At 56.7% G+C, this 14,196-nt stretch overlaps 3 protein-coding genes across 3 annotated transcripts; 2 read left to right on the top strand and 1 right to left on the bottom strand.

The window, feature by feature from the left end:
• Positions 1-2,299: 2,299 nt before the first annotated feature.
• Positions 2,300-3,115, top strand: IUM83_00231 (septum-promoting GTP-binding protein 1; the record flags this gene model as incomplete). Its single annotated transcript, XM_067923988.1, has 3 exons — positions 2,300-2,722; positions 2,801-2,884; positions 2,951-3,115. 3 exons carry the CDS (start codon positions 2,300-2,302, stop codon positions 3,113-3,115), a joined length of 672 nt encoding a protein of 223 aa, XP_067789432.1.
• Positions 3,116-3,540: 425 nt separating this feature from the next.
• Positions 3,541-5,661, bottom strand: IUM83_00230 (N-acetyl-gamma-glutamyl-phosphate reductase; the record flags this gene model as incomplete). Its single annotated transcript, XM_067923987.1, has 1 exon — positions 3,541-5,661. The coding sequence occupies one exon, from the start codon at positions 5,659-5,661 to the stop codon at positions 3,541-3,543; it is 2,121 nt and encodes a 706-aa protein (XP_067789433.1).
• A 3,940-nt stretch (positions 5,662-9,601) lies between these two features.
• IUM83_00229 (carbamoyl-phosphate synthase, large subunit) lies at positions 9,602-14,137 on the top strand (the record flags this gene model as incomplete). The annotated part of the gene is made up of 1 exon (XM_067923986.1): positions 9,602-14,137. One exon carries the CDS (start codon positions 9,602-9,604, stop codon positions 14,135-14,137), a length of 4,536 nt encoding a protein of 1,511 aa, XP_067788845.1.
• Between the last annotated feature and the right edge of the window lie 59 nt (positions 14,138-14,196).

Below are 14,196 nucleotides of genomic sequence, written 5' to 3'. Positions count from 1 at the left end.
GTTTTCATTTAAAAGCACGAACAAACACGTAGACGATAACAATTACAAAACGTGTTTTTAGATAAACGTCGCAGTTTTGATTAAATGCACACGAAAAACGTCAACGAAAAAAATGCAATGAAATGTTTTAAGATGCATTTTCGTTTTTGAATTTTTTTTTAAATGTTTTAAAATAATTTCCTTTATGACGAAGTAGGGCAAAATGTCTTGAATTTATTTCTAGTCGTGTACGTCGCCTTTTTCAAAACGGAAACCTGCCCCCAAGATCTACAGGCCCGGCGCATCCTCCAGTATTATTTTATAGACGCTAATGGGCTCAACGTAGAGAGATAGTGAGCGCTAAGTTAGAGCCCCACGGCCCCAAGTTTAGTTTTTATCGTAATTCATCAGTTTATTTTAGCGATATTACACTAAACAATTATGGCGGCATTCCCTGATATTCGCGCGGGCTTTAGCAGCTGCAAAACGACCAAAGCGGCTGTTTTAGAGACACAATAGCATTCTTTTGAAACGTTTATTTTCAATTCGAGCAATGCTTATTATGGTCAATCAACATCACGGTAAAAATTTGACGTTGTTTTATTTAACAAATGGGCCGGATTTATTCAAACTCATATTTATTCGCTGGTCAGATCGTTCGTCGCACACTTTAAAGCCGCGTCCAACTAAGCTAAGAGAGAATTTTGTTGAGGCCTTGTATAAGTTAAATCACTTTTCGTCAATGTGAACAACGTCATACATGTGCTGCACGCGATACACACTTGCGCCATCGACATACATTATAAATTAATCAGAAACGTTTCATGTAATAAATTAACGCCACAAAATTATTACCTATAGGTCGTTGTACATGCGCGAAGCAGCAGGTACAACGCCTATGGCGGTGGATATCAGTGAGCGTTGGCTCGATGCGCCGCACCACGCGCCGAAGTGCACCGTCCTTTAGATGGAGCCGTAGTGTAATTTGTAGAATCCCCGTCGACATGACCAATGCCGCTAGTGTTTGCCGCTGGCACCGCGGCATGTCATGCATCCGCTTTGCAACCTCGTCCCGTGATTGCTTCCACGGTGTATGGAGTTTGCTGCTTCACGGCGGCGCTAACAGGGTTAAACGTCACCACGAAGCTTACAGGCTTTCTTCGAGGAGGAACAACACATGTCCGACGTTGTTCACATCGCAATTGGCTAGGCCCTATTGCTCCCGTCGGGCTTCGCGACCAACAACAGCATCCCGTCCGAAGTGATGAACACAGTGACATGGCTTATAGCTGACACTGTGCTACTCTCAACAGCTGTGAAGTGCGGACGAGAGTTGCGAAATGCCCCTCCGTAGCGTCGAATGGCGATTTGTCATCAAGTATATGTACGAGTTGGGCTGTGTTTGGATTCACTACAAGGATTCCACTAACTCGCTTCTTGGGACCCCAACTCAGCCATCCCGCAAGGTGTAGTTGTGTTGTGTAGGTTGCACCGTAAAGCAAGCGTACCACGAACTTGGCGCGAGCTCCATCGAGCACCCCTCTCAGCAGGCGGCCGCCTCCACTATGATGCGTCAAGAATAGCAGCGACTTGACGCTCGTGGTTGGACGAATGTCTTTGGCGGCGGTTCTGCTCGGCATTGTTGGCGCGAGAGTGCGAATGGCACTGGTGAACGATAGCCCACCCAACAAGCGAGTTAGTGTTTGCATAGCCCAACCCCTCTTCGACATTCGTGCCAATTATTTTTTAGGTTTGATACACAATAAACTAAAACACCATAAAATAGCATAATATCTTGAATATTTTTCAAGTGAACGGAGAATTATGCTGCGTTAGTGACCCCTGTTAGAATGGGGTGCTATTAAAGGGTGGGATATTATTAAATGTATGGCTGTTCGACTACATAATATGTAGTTGAACAGCCGTAGTGCCCCATACCTTTAATAATTTGCAAGTTTTACATTTGACTTGAAGTTATAAACGGAATGGTGAAATAGTTCAATTGACTTCTCTATTGTGACATTTTACCATTCCGTATATAAACATCAAGTCAAATGTAAATACTTGTAAATTGACATGATTCGTTTCTCGTAATAAAATTTTATAATTTACAAATTAAAGGGTAGTCGTTGACGCTACTTTTTAGGGGGGTGGGATACTATTGGAGGGAGGGTGCCCTAATACATTTTGTAATGAAAGTTGAAGTTGGCTATGTGCTGCACAATATTTCGTGTCGACAACTCTTTTCTTCACTTTAGTGCGATGCCCTCATCTTAGTGACACCACGTCACCAGTACGCTCACTGCCCAGACAACAGAAAATGGAGGAGAAGCGAGAGGACGCTCGCAGCGCCAGCGCCCGCGTGGAGCGTCCGTCGCGCGGCGTGGGGCCGGCGAGCGCAGCGTCCGCAGGATCGGGGCGCAACAACGTGGTGGTGAAGGTGGGCATGGTGGGGGACGCGCAGGTGGGCAAGACGAGCCTCATGGTCAAGTACGTGGAGGGCAAGTTCGACGAGGACTACATCCACACGCTGGGCGTCAACTTCATGGAGAAGACCATCGCGCTGCGCAACACAGAGATCACCTTCAGCATCTGGGACCTGGGCGGCCACCGCGAGTTCATCAGCATGCTACCGCTCGTGTGCAATGACGCCGTGGCCATCCTCTTCATGTTCGACCTGTCGCGCAAGGCCACGCTCACGAGCATCAAAGAGTGGTATCGCCAAGTGCGCTCCATCAACAAGGTGGGGCTATCGTTGCGCCGGGGTCTAGAGGCGACGATGGCTTTATTGTTAACGTGTTGGTGCTGGTTGGTGCTGCAGAACGCGTTCCCGTTCCTGGTGGGGATGAAGTACGACCACTTCGCCAATTTCGCCGTGGAGGAGCAGGAGGACATCACAAAGCAGGTGGGTGCTGCTGCTCGTTCATGGTAGATTGACGAGTTGTGGTTCTCATGTCTTGTTGCTTTGCAGGCCCGCAAGTTCGCCAAGGCGATGAAGGCGCCGTTGATTTTTACGTCAGCATCGCACTCGATCAACGTGCAGAAAGTGTTTAAGGTAGTGCTGAGCAAGGTGTTCGACTTGAAGTGCACCGTGCCCATCATCGATCGTGTTGGCGACCCGATTCTCCAGTACTAAGTCGGCATCGCCCCAACAATCTTGACCACTTCGAGACTATTCTCCTACCCAAGACTCGGCTCTCTGCGCCCACGTTCTGTGGCATGCGTAAGCTTCGACGTTTAGTACGTTACAGTATGTTTGCGTGCGCTGTTTCGTACTCGCGCTGTGTACCGGTGCGTCATGATGATAACCCTTTCCAAGGTGAGAGAGCTAGAGTAATGCGTCTTTCCTGTCGATCACTAGCAGCAAATCGTACGTACCTCGAGTGCTTGCTGTCAGTCTAAAACCCAGGCGTGCTCCGTAGCGAAAGAAAACCGGGTGCACTGTTATACACGTTCTGCTCTGCGTGTTTCGCCTAGTTTCATTGTTACATTTTGGCAGGCTGCAAGCACGAGATCAAAACAGAATGAGCAAAGGGCGAAAATGAGGGGTCAAAAGACGCTCTACTGAAGGTCAATACCGGCGTACTCGTCGATGCCAAGGGCTACGTTAATGTTCTGCACCGCCTGCGTAGCTGCTCCCTTGAGCAGGTTGTCGATGGTGGCAATCACCACAAGACGGCCCGTGTCCGGGTCCAGCTGGAAACCGCCCACGGTCGCGTGCGGGTGGTACGCATTGTTCTTCACGAACGGAATGTCGGGCTGAACCTTCACCAAAGCCTCGTTAGCGAAAAACTCCTGGTAAAGCTCCTCAGCTTGCTTCGCCGAGGTGATGACGCCGTTGTCCGCGAGCTGCGCGGACAGCGTAAGGTGGATGCCCTGGAAGTACGGCGCAACGTGAGGCATGAATCGAACCGACGTGCCTAGCTGGTGGCTAATCTCGTGCTCGTGGATGTGGTTGACGGACTTGTACGCAATGACGTTGTCTTTCAGCACATTCAGGTCGTTGGCCGCCGACGGGTTTGTGCCAGCGCCACTATATCCCGAGAGGCCAAACACGTGCGGCGGGACAGTCTCGTCCAGAAGCTTGCCGCTTACCTCAGGCTTGCCGCCGAGTAGAGGCATCAAACCGAGCTGAGCGCCAGTGGCGTAGCAGCCAGGGTTGGCAATGTGCGTAGCACCCTGCAGGCGCGTGCGGCCTCCCGGGGCCTCCGGCAAGCCGTACGTCCACTCCGAGTTGAAGCGCTGGTCGGCGCTCAAGTCGATAATGATCTTGTCCTGGCGGCGAAGGGCATCCAGGGCCGTGGCGTACTTCTCGCAGTAGCCGTTAGGCAGGGCCAACACCCACACGTCGACGCTCTCTCCAAATGGCGAGGTAGCAATGTCGTCAAGTCCGAGCTCGCAGAACTCCAGTTCAGGGTCGATGCTAAGCTTCACGTCCTCGACCGGCTTGGCCGGGAGCTTCGTGTGCGGGTTAAGGGGAGCAGCAGCAGCGACCTTTACAACCTTCTCACCTCCCAGGGCACGCGAGCTGGCGCACACCAACTCCAGCTCCGGGTGGCGGCCGATCACGCGAATAAGCTCGCGGCCGACGTATCCACGCGCGCCAAGCAGACCCACACGGAACTTTCCGTTAGGACCACGAGGGACAGCCGAAACGTTGGCGCCGCTCTTGGAACTGGCAGCCGCGGGCTTCTCACCCCTGACGCACGTCGTGCCTGCGCTCTTCTTGCTGACGATTTCGCGCATGAGCTGCGAGGCAGACGTAAGCACCACCGACGAGGTGGACGGCAGACCCTGCAGGAGCGTGTTGATCTCGTTCAGCTTGAGGAGCGTACCCTGTCGACCAGTGTAGTCGCGGGCGGCCATGCGCGCGTAGTCCTTGGCCATGTTGATAGTCTTGAGTTTGGTACCGTCGTCCTCAATCCAGCCTCCTTTGGCGTTGACGAAAATGGTCTTGAGCGGCTGCAGGTTGAGCGCCAACTGGCGGGCAGCCACGTCGGCGTTGATGTTGAGCGCCTGGCCGTTGGCGCTCTCGCCCAGGCAGGACAGCACGGGGATCTCGCCGGCGTCGATGGCCGCCTGCACGGGGTCGCCGTGGATCTTGTTGACCTCGCCCACGAAGCCGTAGACGTCCTTGTCCTTGAAGTCGGCCTGGATGACGCCGCTGGTGATGCCCTTGGCGGGCACGCCGGCTTTGTTGAGCGCGGCCACGAGCTTGGCGTTGGTGTCGATGAAGATGGTCTTGGCGACGTCCAGCGTCTTCTGGTCCGTGACGCGGTTGCCGCCCACGTACTGGGGCTCCACGCCCTGCTTGTCCAGCTCGGCGTTCATCTGCGGGCCGGCGCCGTGCACCAGGATGGGGAACAGGCCCGTGTCCCGCATGAAGCGCAGCGACTCGATGAGCGTCTCCAGCTCGTTGATGATCACCTCGCCGCCGATCTTGATCACCGTCGTGTGCTTCACGCCGGGCGTGCGGTACAGCTGCTTGAACTCCTCCAGCGTCTGCTCCGGGGCCAGCACCTTGGCCAGGTTCAGCGTGTAGTCGTCGCTGGCGCTGGACGAGAGCGCGCGCGCCTGCACCTTGGCGGCCTGGGCGGCCAGCCGGGGGGCGGCCGCCACCTGCGAGCTGCGCACCGCGGCGCGGGTCAGCGCCGGCATCTTCTTGGCCACGGAGCGCCACATGCTTGCGGAGGAGGACGGGAAGATCGCGCTGCAAGAGGACTCTTGAGTAATGCCGCCAGCCGTTGGCGTACGTGTAACCCGCCGCAACGGCTCCCGTTGAAGTCCGAAATCCTATCTTATGCGATAGCATGCTGGACGGTAGGCTGATGCTAGGCTGCATCGATATGGACGATTACTAACGTTCTGGAAAAAGATAATGTGCGATATCACATATTTCGAGATCCTTATCAATAGTGGCCATTCAGCTCGGATGTTTGAGGTGACTCGAGCTCTATTCCGGAAACGCTCACCACTAACCTCGTTATGTGATACCAACGGCAAATACATACTTAGCCGCAGCAAAACAGGAGACATGATCAAGCAACATTTTCAAGAACAATTCGCTGACCCAACCCGAACACCCGTCGCTCCCGACGGACTCGCCCGACCCCTGGACAACCCGATCTCAGCCGACGAACTCGAACGCGCTTTCAAGCGTCTACACAACAGACGCGCGCTCGGTCCCGACGATATACCCGCCGAACTCCTCAAATATGGAGCAACAACACTGGCGCAACCTCTTGCCGACATACTCAACCATGGATTCAGCACTGGAAACAACATCCATCTGGGCGACGGGATTCTACTCGGACTCCCAAAGCCAAACAAGCCGGTTGGCCAATGCGCCAGCCTTCGACCTATTGTTCTACTCACCAGCATCCGAAAAGCGATCTCGCTCGTGGTGCTCCGACGAATATCACCCAAGGTTGAACGCTTCCTATCCCCGCACCAAAGCGGATTCAGGCCCTGTCGCAGTACTGCGGACGCAGTATGGGCCCACAGATGGATTGCAGCACGCGCAATGAGATACAAAGAGCGATTCCATATCCTCGGAATCGACCTCTCCCGTGCTTTTGACACCGTCAACCGCGACAAACTCCTATCCGTGCTGGAAGACATTGTCGACAACGATGAACTCCGCCTGATCCGACTCCTGCTCCAAGATACAAGCCTCGCTCTACGTTTCGGCAACACACTGCTCTCACCATTTGAGAGCAACACAGGTACCCCCAAGGCGACTCACTTTCCCCTGTTCTTTTCGTTGTATACCTTGAAGCAGCTCTCCGCGACCTAGCCAGCAAAATCGACGTCCCCATGATCTCCTCGCAGACATGATCGTATACGCCGACGACGCCGACTTTATCTGCCAGCACGCTGACATCGCCAAGCTGATCGAAGACCAAGCTCCGGCCGTCCTAGCAAATTGGTCCCTCCAGATGAACACCTCCAAGACAGAACACACGATCGTCAATAGATGCCCGACGGCCTGCTCCACCAGGGTCGCCCACAAGACTCACGAAGACTGGCGCAACACGCGCAAACTCGGAAGTCTCCTCGGAGACGCAGAAGATCTCTCGCGACGAAAGACCCTCGCCACAGCTGCCCTACATCGCATGTGGAAGGTTTGGCTCCGGCCATCGAAAACCTCCGAAGCAACTCGAGTACGCATGTACAACTGCTACATCCTCCCGATTCTCCTGTACAACTGCGGCACCTGGGCGCTCACCAAAGCAGAGCTCCATGGCCTCGAAAGTTTTCATCGGCAGCAACTCCGCAAAGTGATCGGTATTCGCTTCCCCGACTGGATATCCACAGACAAACTCTACCGCCGAACCAAGACTGAACCGCTCCGATACACGTTACTACGTAGCCGCTGGAGGCTCTTTGGCCACATCCTACGCCGCCCCGCCAACATACCGGCGTACCGCTTCATGGACGCATACTTCAGGCTAAGCACCGCCGGCAAATGGCTCGGACGACGACGTCTCACGCTTCCTATGGTACTTGATGCCGACCTCCAAACGCTTTCCATCGGACACAGACTGCAACGAACACCGGACCTCTACCTACTTCGGCTATGCGCGCAAGATCGCAAGGGCTGGAAACACCTCGTCGAGGGACTACTAGCGCACGCTCCGACGGACGGACATTGACCGAGAGAGACGGATAAGTAGAAGAGAGAGATAACCCGACGCATGCGGAAGTTGAACCACCCCGGTGGCTAGACGGCTCGCGAAACGCGTTTCCAATACAATATCAATAGTGCTAAATTACCTCCTGTATTAGTTGTGACTCGGACATTGAATATACTTTGCAATACTACCGGAAAAATGTTAAACAAGAGTCGCTGTACTACTATTGGTGATGCTGCCCCAAATACTATGTATAGTACTACTCTAAGTCCAACAACAGATTCCCAGCTAAAAGAATACCAAGACAATCTGGAGGCGCTTCTGGCACGGCTGGTTAAATGATCGGCGCTGTCAATGTAATATTGGTCGACCGAGAGTCCTGCGACCACGGGATGCGCGGCTCCACTGATCGATGCCGAGTTACGGCACTCCAGGTCACTTTCACAACCCGAACAAGGTGGATCGTGTTGATTGCTAGGAGCTATGCTGCCACGTGCGATGCACGTCATGCAGTGAGGTGTCTATCCGTACGCCTCTTCACAGTTCGAAACCCAGCGGTTGCTCAATCAGAGCATACTCGTTGAAGTTCGTCGCCGATGTACTCAATGCGCAAAATATTAGCGAACGACGTCGATCGAACCGCTAGACCATCCAGCACGTAGATGTGATGAGCTAGACTGCTTCTAGCTTATTGTCGCTGCTTTTTTCGCTCAGAGAGCATGTTAAATCGTCGCTGCGAGTTCTACGGTTACGTTTCAAAGAGACTTCGCACGAAATTATTACTGCTGAATAGTACTATCGTAGCGATCCTCCCAGGCCACAAGAACTGCAAGCCGAGCGTAGCAAAACCCTCGACTTGAGCTCTTCGCGACAGCGAAGCTCGCCAGATGATAGGTTCGGTTCGCCGGTGTCAGACGCTGCCGAACTTAGGTCGGAAGCCGGGTCGCGATGTCGCGACAGGTGGGATGCTTGGCTTCTAAAAATTCCATTGGCTGAGAGCAGCCCGCTAGGTACGCGGGCTGTTTCCGCGTGGTCCCGTCCGCGTACTTTGGACCAGCTGCCGATCCCACTTTCGGCTCAGCAATTCCTCGAATTGACTGGCGTGGAGGCCATTCTTGGCCGCCTCTCAACATCATGATGATGGAGCGGCGGGCTGGGCACGGGCTCTGGCGCGCAGGTGAACGTTCTCCTGGCGGCCAGAGCGCGGCGGAACTTGCGCTTCGGAGCTGAATGCCCGGTCGGGTTATCAGGCTCGGAGCGTGTCGCGTGCATTGGCGCCAGTCCGGGAATGGCGAAGAAGCGTGCCGTCGCGCCGCCGGGAGCGCTCCTCCGCGGCCTTGTCAGCGCGAGCTCACCGATGTGCGCCGGCCCAGCTCAGCTCGCTCGCTCGACCTCGCTGGTCGCCCGAGTGGCGCCGTTCTCTATCGACTGGGTCGCGGCGTTAAACCAGAAACACGGCGCGTTGCCAACATGTGTGGGGCGGCGGCTTCTATCCGCCATCTTGAAGTGCTTGCGTGCAATGGAGCCATGCCTGTGGGGCCCGCAGTGCAGAAACAGCGGTCTGTCTTGAGATTTTGCCGCGTCGCATTATTCGCGCTGGCCGTTGCATGATGTTGCACTTTGCCGCCAGTGGATCGAGGACCAATACCTACATGTAGGTACAGTACTTACGGTTGTCAAAGTTGCCTTTTTGCTCGTCAGCGAAGCCCGTGGCTCTTCTTTGTGTGCGTACATAAAGTCTGCCTGGTGCGCGGATTTATCGCTGGCGAGCTTCCGCGCGACTCCGCAGCTGGCGGATTCTATGCTCGGCGGCCACGTACACTGCGATCTTGGCTGGCCGCCGCGGTCGAGTCTCTTGGGCGCGATCCTGCGTGGTTGGAGTGCCATTTCCCAACTGGAAGCGCCGCGGACAAGAGCCCGAAGAGGCCCCCGCCCTCCGCCTTCCTCCGCTTCTCCCCCTTCCTTCGAGTGACTGCGCCGAGGACAGGATGCTCCGCCTGTCGCACTCGGTGAAGCGCCGCGTGCCGCTGTACAAGGCCAGCGGCAACCGCCTGCTGGTGGCCGCGCGCGAGAAGGTGGACCGCCGCAACGCGCCGCGCTTCGAGACGCCCGCCGTGCTCGAGTTCGAGGACGGCTCGCGCTTCCACGGCGTGTCGTTCGGCGCCAAGAAGTCCATGGCCGGCGAGGTGGTCTTCACCACGGGCATGGTGGGCTACCCGGAGGCGCTCACGGACCCGTCGTTCAAGGGCCAGATCCTCAACATGACCTTCCCCATGATCGGCAACTACGGCGTGCCCGACACTAAGGCGCTGGACGAGTTCGGCCTCAACGAGAACATCGAGTCGGACCGTATCCACGCCGCCGGCATGATCGTGCAGGACTACTCGAGCCACCACAGCCACTGGAACGCCGCGCAGTCGCTCTCCGACTGGCTCGAGAGCGAGGGCATCCCCGGCATCGCCGGCGTCGACACGCGCGCCATCACCAAGAAGATCCGCGCGCACGGCGCCATGGCCGGCCGCATCATCGTCGAGGGCAGCGACAAGCCCGAGCTCGTGGACGTCAACGAGGCCAACCTCGCCTCGCTCGTGTCCACCAAGGACGTCATCACGTACGGCAAGGGCAACCCGCTCAAGATCCTGGCCGTGGACTGCGGCATCAAGTACAACATCATCCGCGAGCTCGTCAAGCGCGGCGCCGAGGTCAAGCGCGTGCCCTGGAACCACGACATCTCGTCTGAGATCGGCTGGTACGACGGCCTCTTCATCTCCAACGGCCCCGGTGACCCGGCCATCATGAAGGAGACCACGGCCCAGCTCCAGAAGGCCTTGGCCCTGCAGGGCGACGACGTCAAGCCCATCTTCGGCATCTGTCTGGGCAACCAGCTGCTCAGTCTGGCCGCCGGCGCCAACACGTACAAGCTGCCGTTCGGCAACCGTGGCCAGAACCAGCCCGTGCACAACCTCAAGACCGGCCAGAGCTACATCACCGCCCAGAACCACGGCTATGCTGTGGACGGCAAGACCCTCCCCAGCGACTGGGAGGAGCTGTTCGTGAACCTCAACGACGGCACCAACGAGGGTATCATCCACAAGTCCAAGCCGTACTTCACGGCGCAGTTCCACCCGGAGCACGCCGGCGGCCCCACGGACACGGAGTTCCTGTTCGACACGTTCCTCGACGCCGTGCGCACCAATGAGAAGGGCCCGATCAAGAGCCTGGTGCAGCGCCCGCACATCGAGCGCCCGAATGTGAAGAAGGTGCTGGTGCTCGGATCTGGCGGTCTGTCCATTGGCCAGGCTGGCGAGTTCGACTACTCTGGCTCGCAGGCCATCAAGGCTCTGAAAGAGGAGAACATCGAGACGATCCTGATCAACCCCAACATCGCCTCTGTCCAGACCAACATTGACCGCTCGAGCGAGGCTCAGGCTAGCAACGTGTACTACCTGCCGGTGAACCCCGAGTTCGTGGAGCAGGTGATCAAGCGCGAGCGCCCCGACGGTATCCTTATCTCGATGGGTGGCCAGACGGCCTTGAACTGCGGTGTCGAGCTTGACAAGCGTGGCATCTTCAAGAAGTACGGCGTGCAGGTGCTGGGCACGCAGATCGATGTGATCAACTACACGGAGGACCGTGAGCTGTTCAACGACAAGCTTGCGGAGATCAACGAGAAGATCGCTCAGAGTGAGGCTGTCGAGTCCGTGGACGACGCCGTGAGGGCTGCGTACAACATTGGATTCCCTGTGATGATCCGTTCCGCGTTTGCGCTTGGCGGTCTGGGCTCGGGTATCTGCGAGGACGAGGCTCAGCTGCGCAAGATGGCCAAGCAGGCCTTCTCGGGAAGCCCTCAGATTCTGGTGGAGCGCTCCATGAAGGGCTGGAAGGAAGTTGAGTACGAGGTCGTGCGTGATGCCGCCAACAACTGTCTGACGGTGTGCAACATGGAGAACTTCGACCCGCTGGGTATCCACACGGGTGAGTCGATCGTTATCGCTCCTTCGCAGACTCTGTCGAACCGCGAGTACCACATGCTGCGTGAGACTGCCGTGAAGGTGGTGCGTCACCTTGGCATTGTCGGCGAGTGCAACATCCAGTACGCGCTGAACCCCGAGTCCGAGGAGTACTGCATTATTGAGGTGAACGCGCGTCTGTCGCGTTCGAGTGCTCTCGCGTCGAAGGCTACGGGCTACCCGCTTGCCTTCGTGGCTGCCAAGCTTGCTCTGGGTATCAACCTCCCGGACCTGAAGAACTCGGTGACCAAGAGCACCACTGCTTGCTTCGAGCCCTCACTCGACTACTGTGTTGCCAAAATGCCTCGTTGGGATCTTGCCAAGTTCGACAACGTGAGCACGGAGATCGGTTCGTCGATGAAGAGTGTTGGCGAAGTGATGTCAATTGCTCGTACCTTCGAAGAGGCCATTCAGAAGGCTATCCGTATGGTGGAGCCCTCGAACGAGGGTTTCGAGCCGCGCTACGAGGAAATGCCGCACGACGAGCTTGTGAAGGCTCTCAGCAAGCCCACGGACCGTCGTATCTACCAAATCGCGCAGGCGTTGAAGACCGGCCAGCTGTCCATCGAGCAGGTGCACGAGATCACCAAGATTGACACTTGGTTCCTGAGCCGTCTGCAGGCCATTTGCGACTGCGACGTGAACCTGTCTGGCAAGAACGTGAACGAGGTGACCGCTGCTGAGCTCGTCGAGGCCAAGAAGTTCGGTTTCTCGGACCGTCAGCTTGCTCGCATGTTCAGCTGCACGGATGACGAGGTGCGTGCCAAGCGTAAGGAGCTTGGCATCGTGCCGGCAGTGAAGCAGATCGATACGCTTGCTGCTGAGTACCCTGCCCAGACGAACTACCTGTATATGACGTACAACGGTACGGAGCACGACGTGCCTGCGCAGGACCCGAACGACGGTGTGATGGTTCTGGGCAGCGGCGCCTACCGTATTGGTAGCTCTGTCGAGTTCGACTGGTGCGCTGTGAGCTGCATCCGCACGCTGCGCAAGCTTGGCCATCGCGCTGTCATGCTCAACTACAACCCCGAGACGGTGAGCACGGACTACGACGAGTGTGACCAGCTGTACTTCGAGGAGCTGTCGAAGGAGCGTGTGATGGACGTCAACGACCGTGAGGGCGTTCAGGGCGTAGTGGTGTCCGTCGGTGGACAGATCCCTAACAACCTCGCGCTTCCGCTGCACAAGGCCGGCGTGAAGGTTCTGGGCACGCACCCAACGATGATTGACAGCGCTGAGGACCGTTACAAGTTCTCGAAGCTGATGGACGAGGCTGGTGTGCCTCAGCCGGCGTGGAAAGAGCTGACGAGCCACGCTGCCGCTCGCGAGTTTGCCGAGCGTGTTGGCTACCCCGTGCTGGTGCGTCCCTCGTACGTGCTGAGCGGTGCTGCCATGAACGTTGCGTACAACTTCGAGGAGCTGGACAACGTCCTGAACCAGGCCGTTGCTGTGTCTTCGGACCACCCCGTCGTGATCACCAAGTTCGTGGAGGGTGCCAAGGAGCTGGAGCTAGATGCTGTGGCCAAGGACGGCAAGGTGATCGCCGCTGCCATCTCGGAGCACGTCGAGAACGCCGGTGTGCACAGTGGTGACGCCACGCTGGTGCTGCCGCCTGTGGAGGCCAGCTCGTTCTACACGAACCAGATCAAGCGCAATGCCGAGAAGATCGCCAAGGCGCTGAACATTTCGGGTCCGTTCAACGCTCAGTTCCTGGCCAAGGGCGCTGACGTGAGCGTAATTGAGTGCAACCTGCGTGCCTCGCGTTCGTTCCCGTTCGTGTCGAAGACGACGGGCGCTGACTTCATCAACGCTGCCACCAAGGTGATGGTTGGTGAGTCGACGGAGAACGACAACCTGCCTCCTCTCGACGGCCCCAAGCGTCCCGAGGGCTACGTCGGCATTAAGTCGCCGATGTTCTCGTACACTCGTCTGGGTGGCGCTGACCCGCTGCTCGGCGTCGAGATGGCTTCGACGGGCGAGGTGGCTTGCTTCGGCAAGAACCGCCACGAGGCGTTCCTGAAGGCGCTGATCTCGTCGAACTTCAAGCTGCCGGAGAAGAACATCCTGCTGTCCATGCAGGACAAATTCTCGGAGGAGTTCGTGCACGCTGCCTACAAGATGCACGAGCTGGGCTACAACCTGTACACGACGGAGAAGACGCACGCGTACCTGAAGAAGTACGACATCCCGTCGACCAAGGTGGACTTCCCGTCGGACGGTGACAGCGAGAACAACGCGCTGAATCTGATCAAGGACGGCAAGATCGATCTGGTGGTGAACCTGCCCAACAACCAGAGCCAGCAGACGGAGAACAACTACCTGATCCGTCGTACCGCGGTGGACTTCTCCATTCCGCTGCTCACGAACATCAGCCTGGTGCAGCTCTTCGTGGAGGCCATGGCCGTCCACAAGAGTAAGCCGATGCTTGGCCTCGAGCCGGACAGCCTGTTCGACTACTACAAGCGCGAGAAGGAGGAGGACGCGTGGACGGACGTGCACGAGTTCCACTAAGCGCATTAGCAAGAGAGATGAAGCTCATATGAGTTGAGTATTTCGTGGAGACGGCCTAT

Source organism: Phytophthora cinnamomi (assembly GCF_018691715.1).
Source record: "Phytophthora cinnamomi strain GKB4 chromosome Unknown Contig53, whole genome shotgun sequence".
Taxonomy (NCBI): Eukaryota; Oomycota; class Peronosporomycetes; order Peronosporales; family Peronosporaceae; genus Phytophthora; species Phytophthora cinnamomi.
The sequence above is the reverse complement of the archived record's forward strand: the minus strand, read 5'-3'. Positions and strand labels throughout refer to the sequence as shown.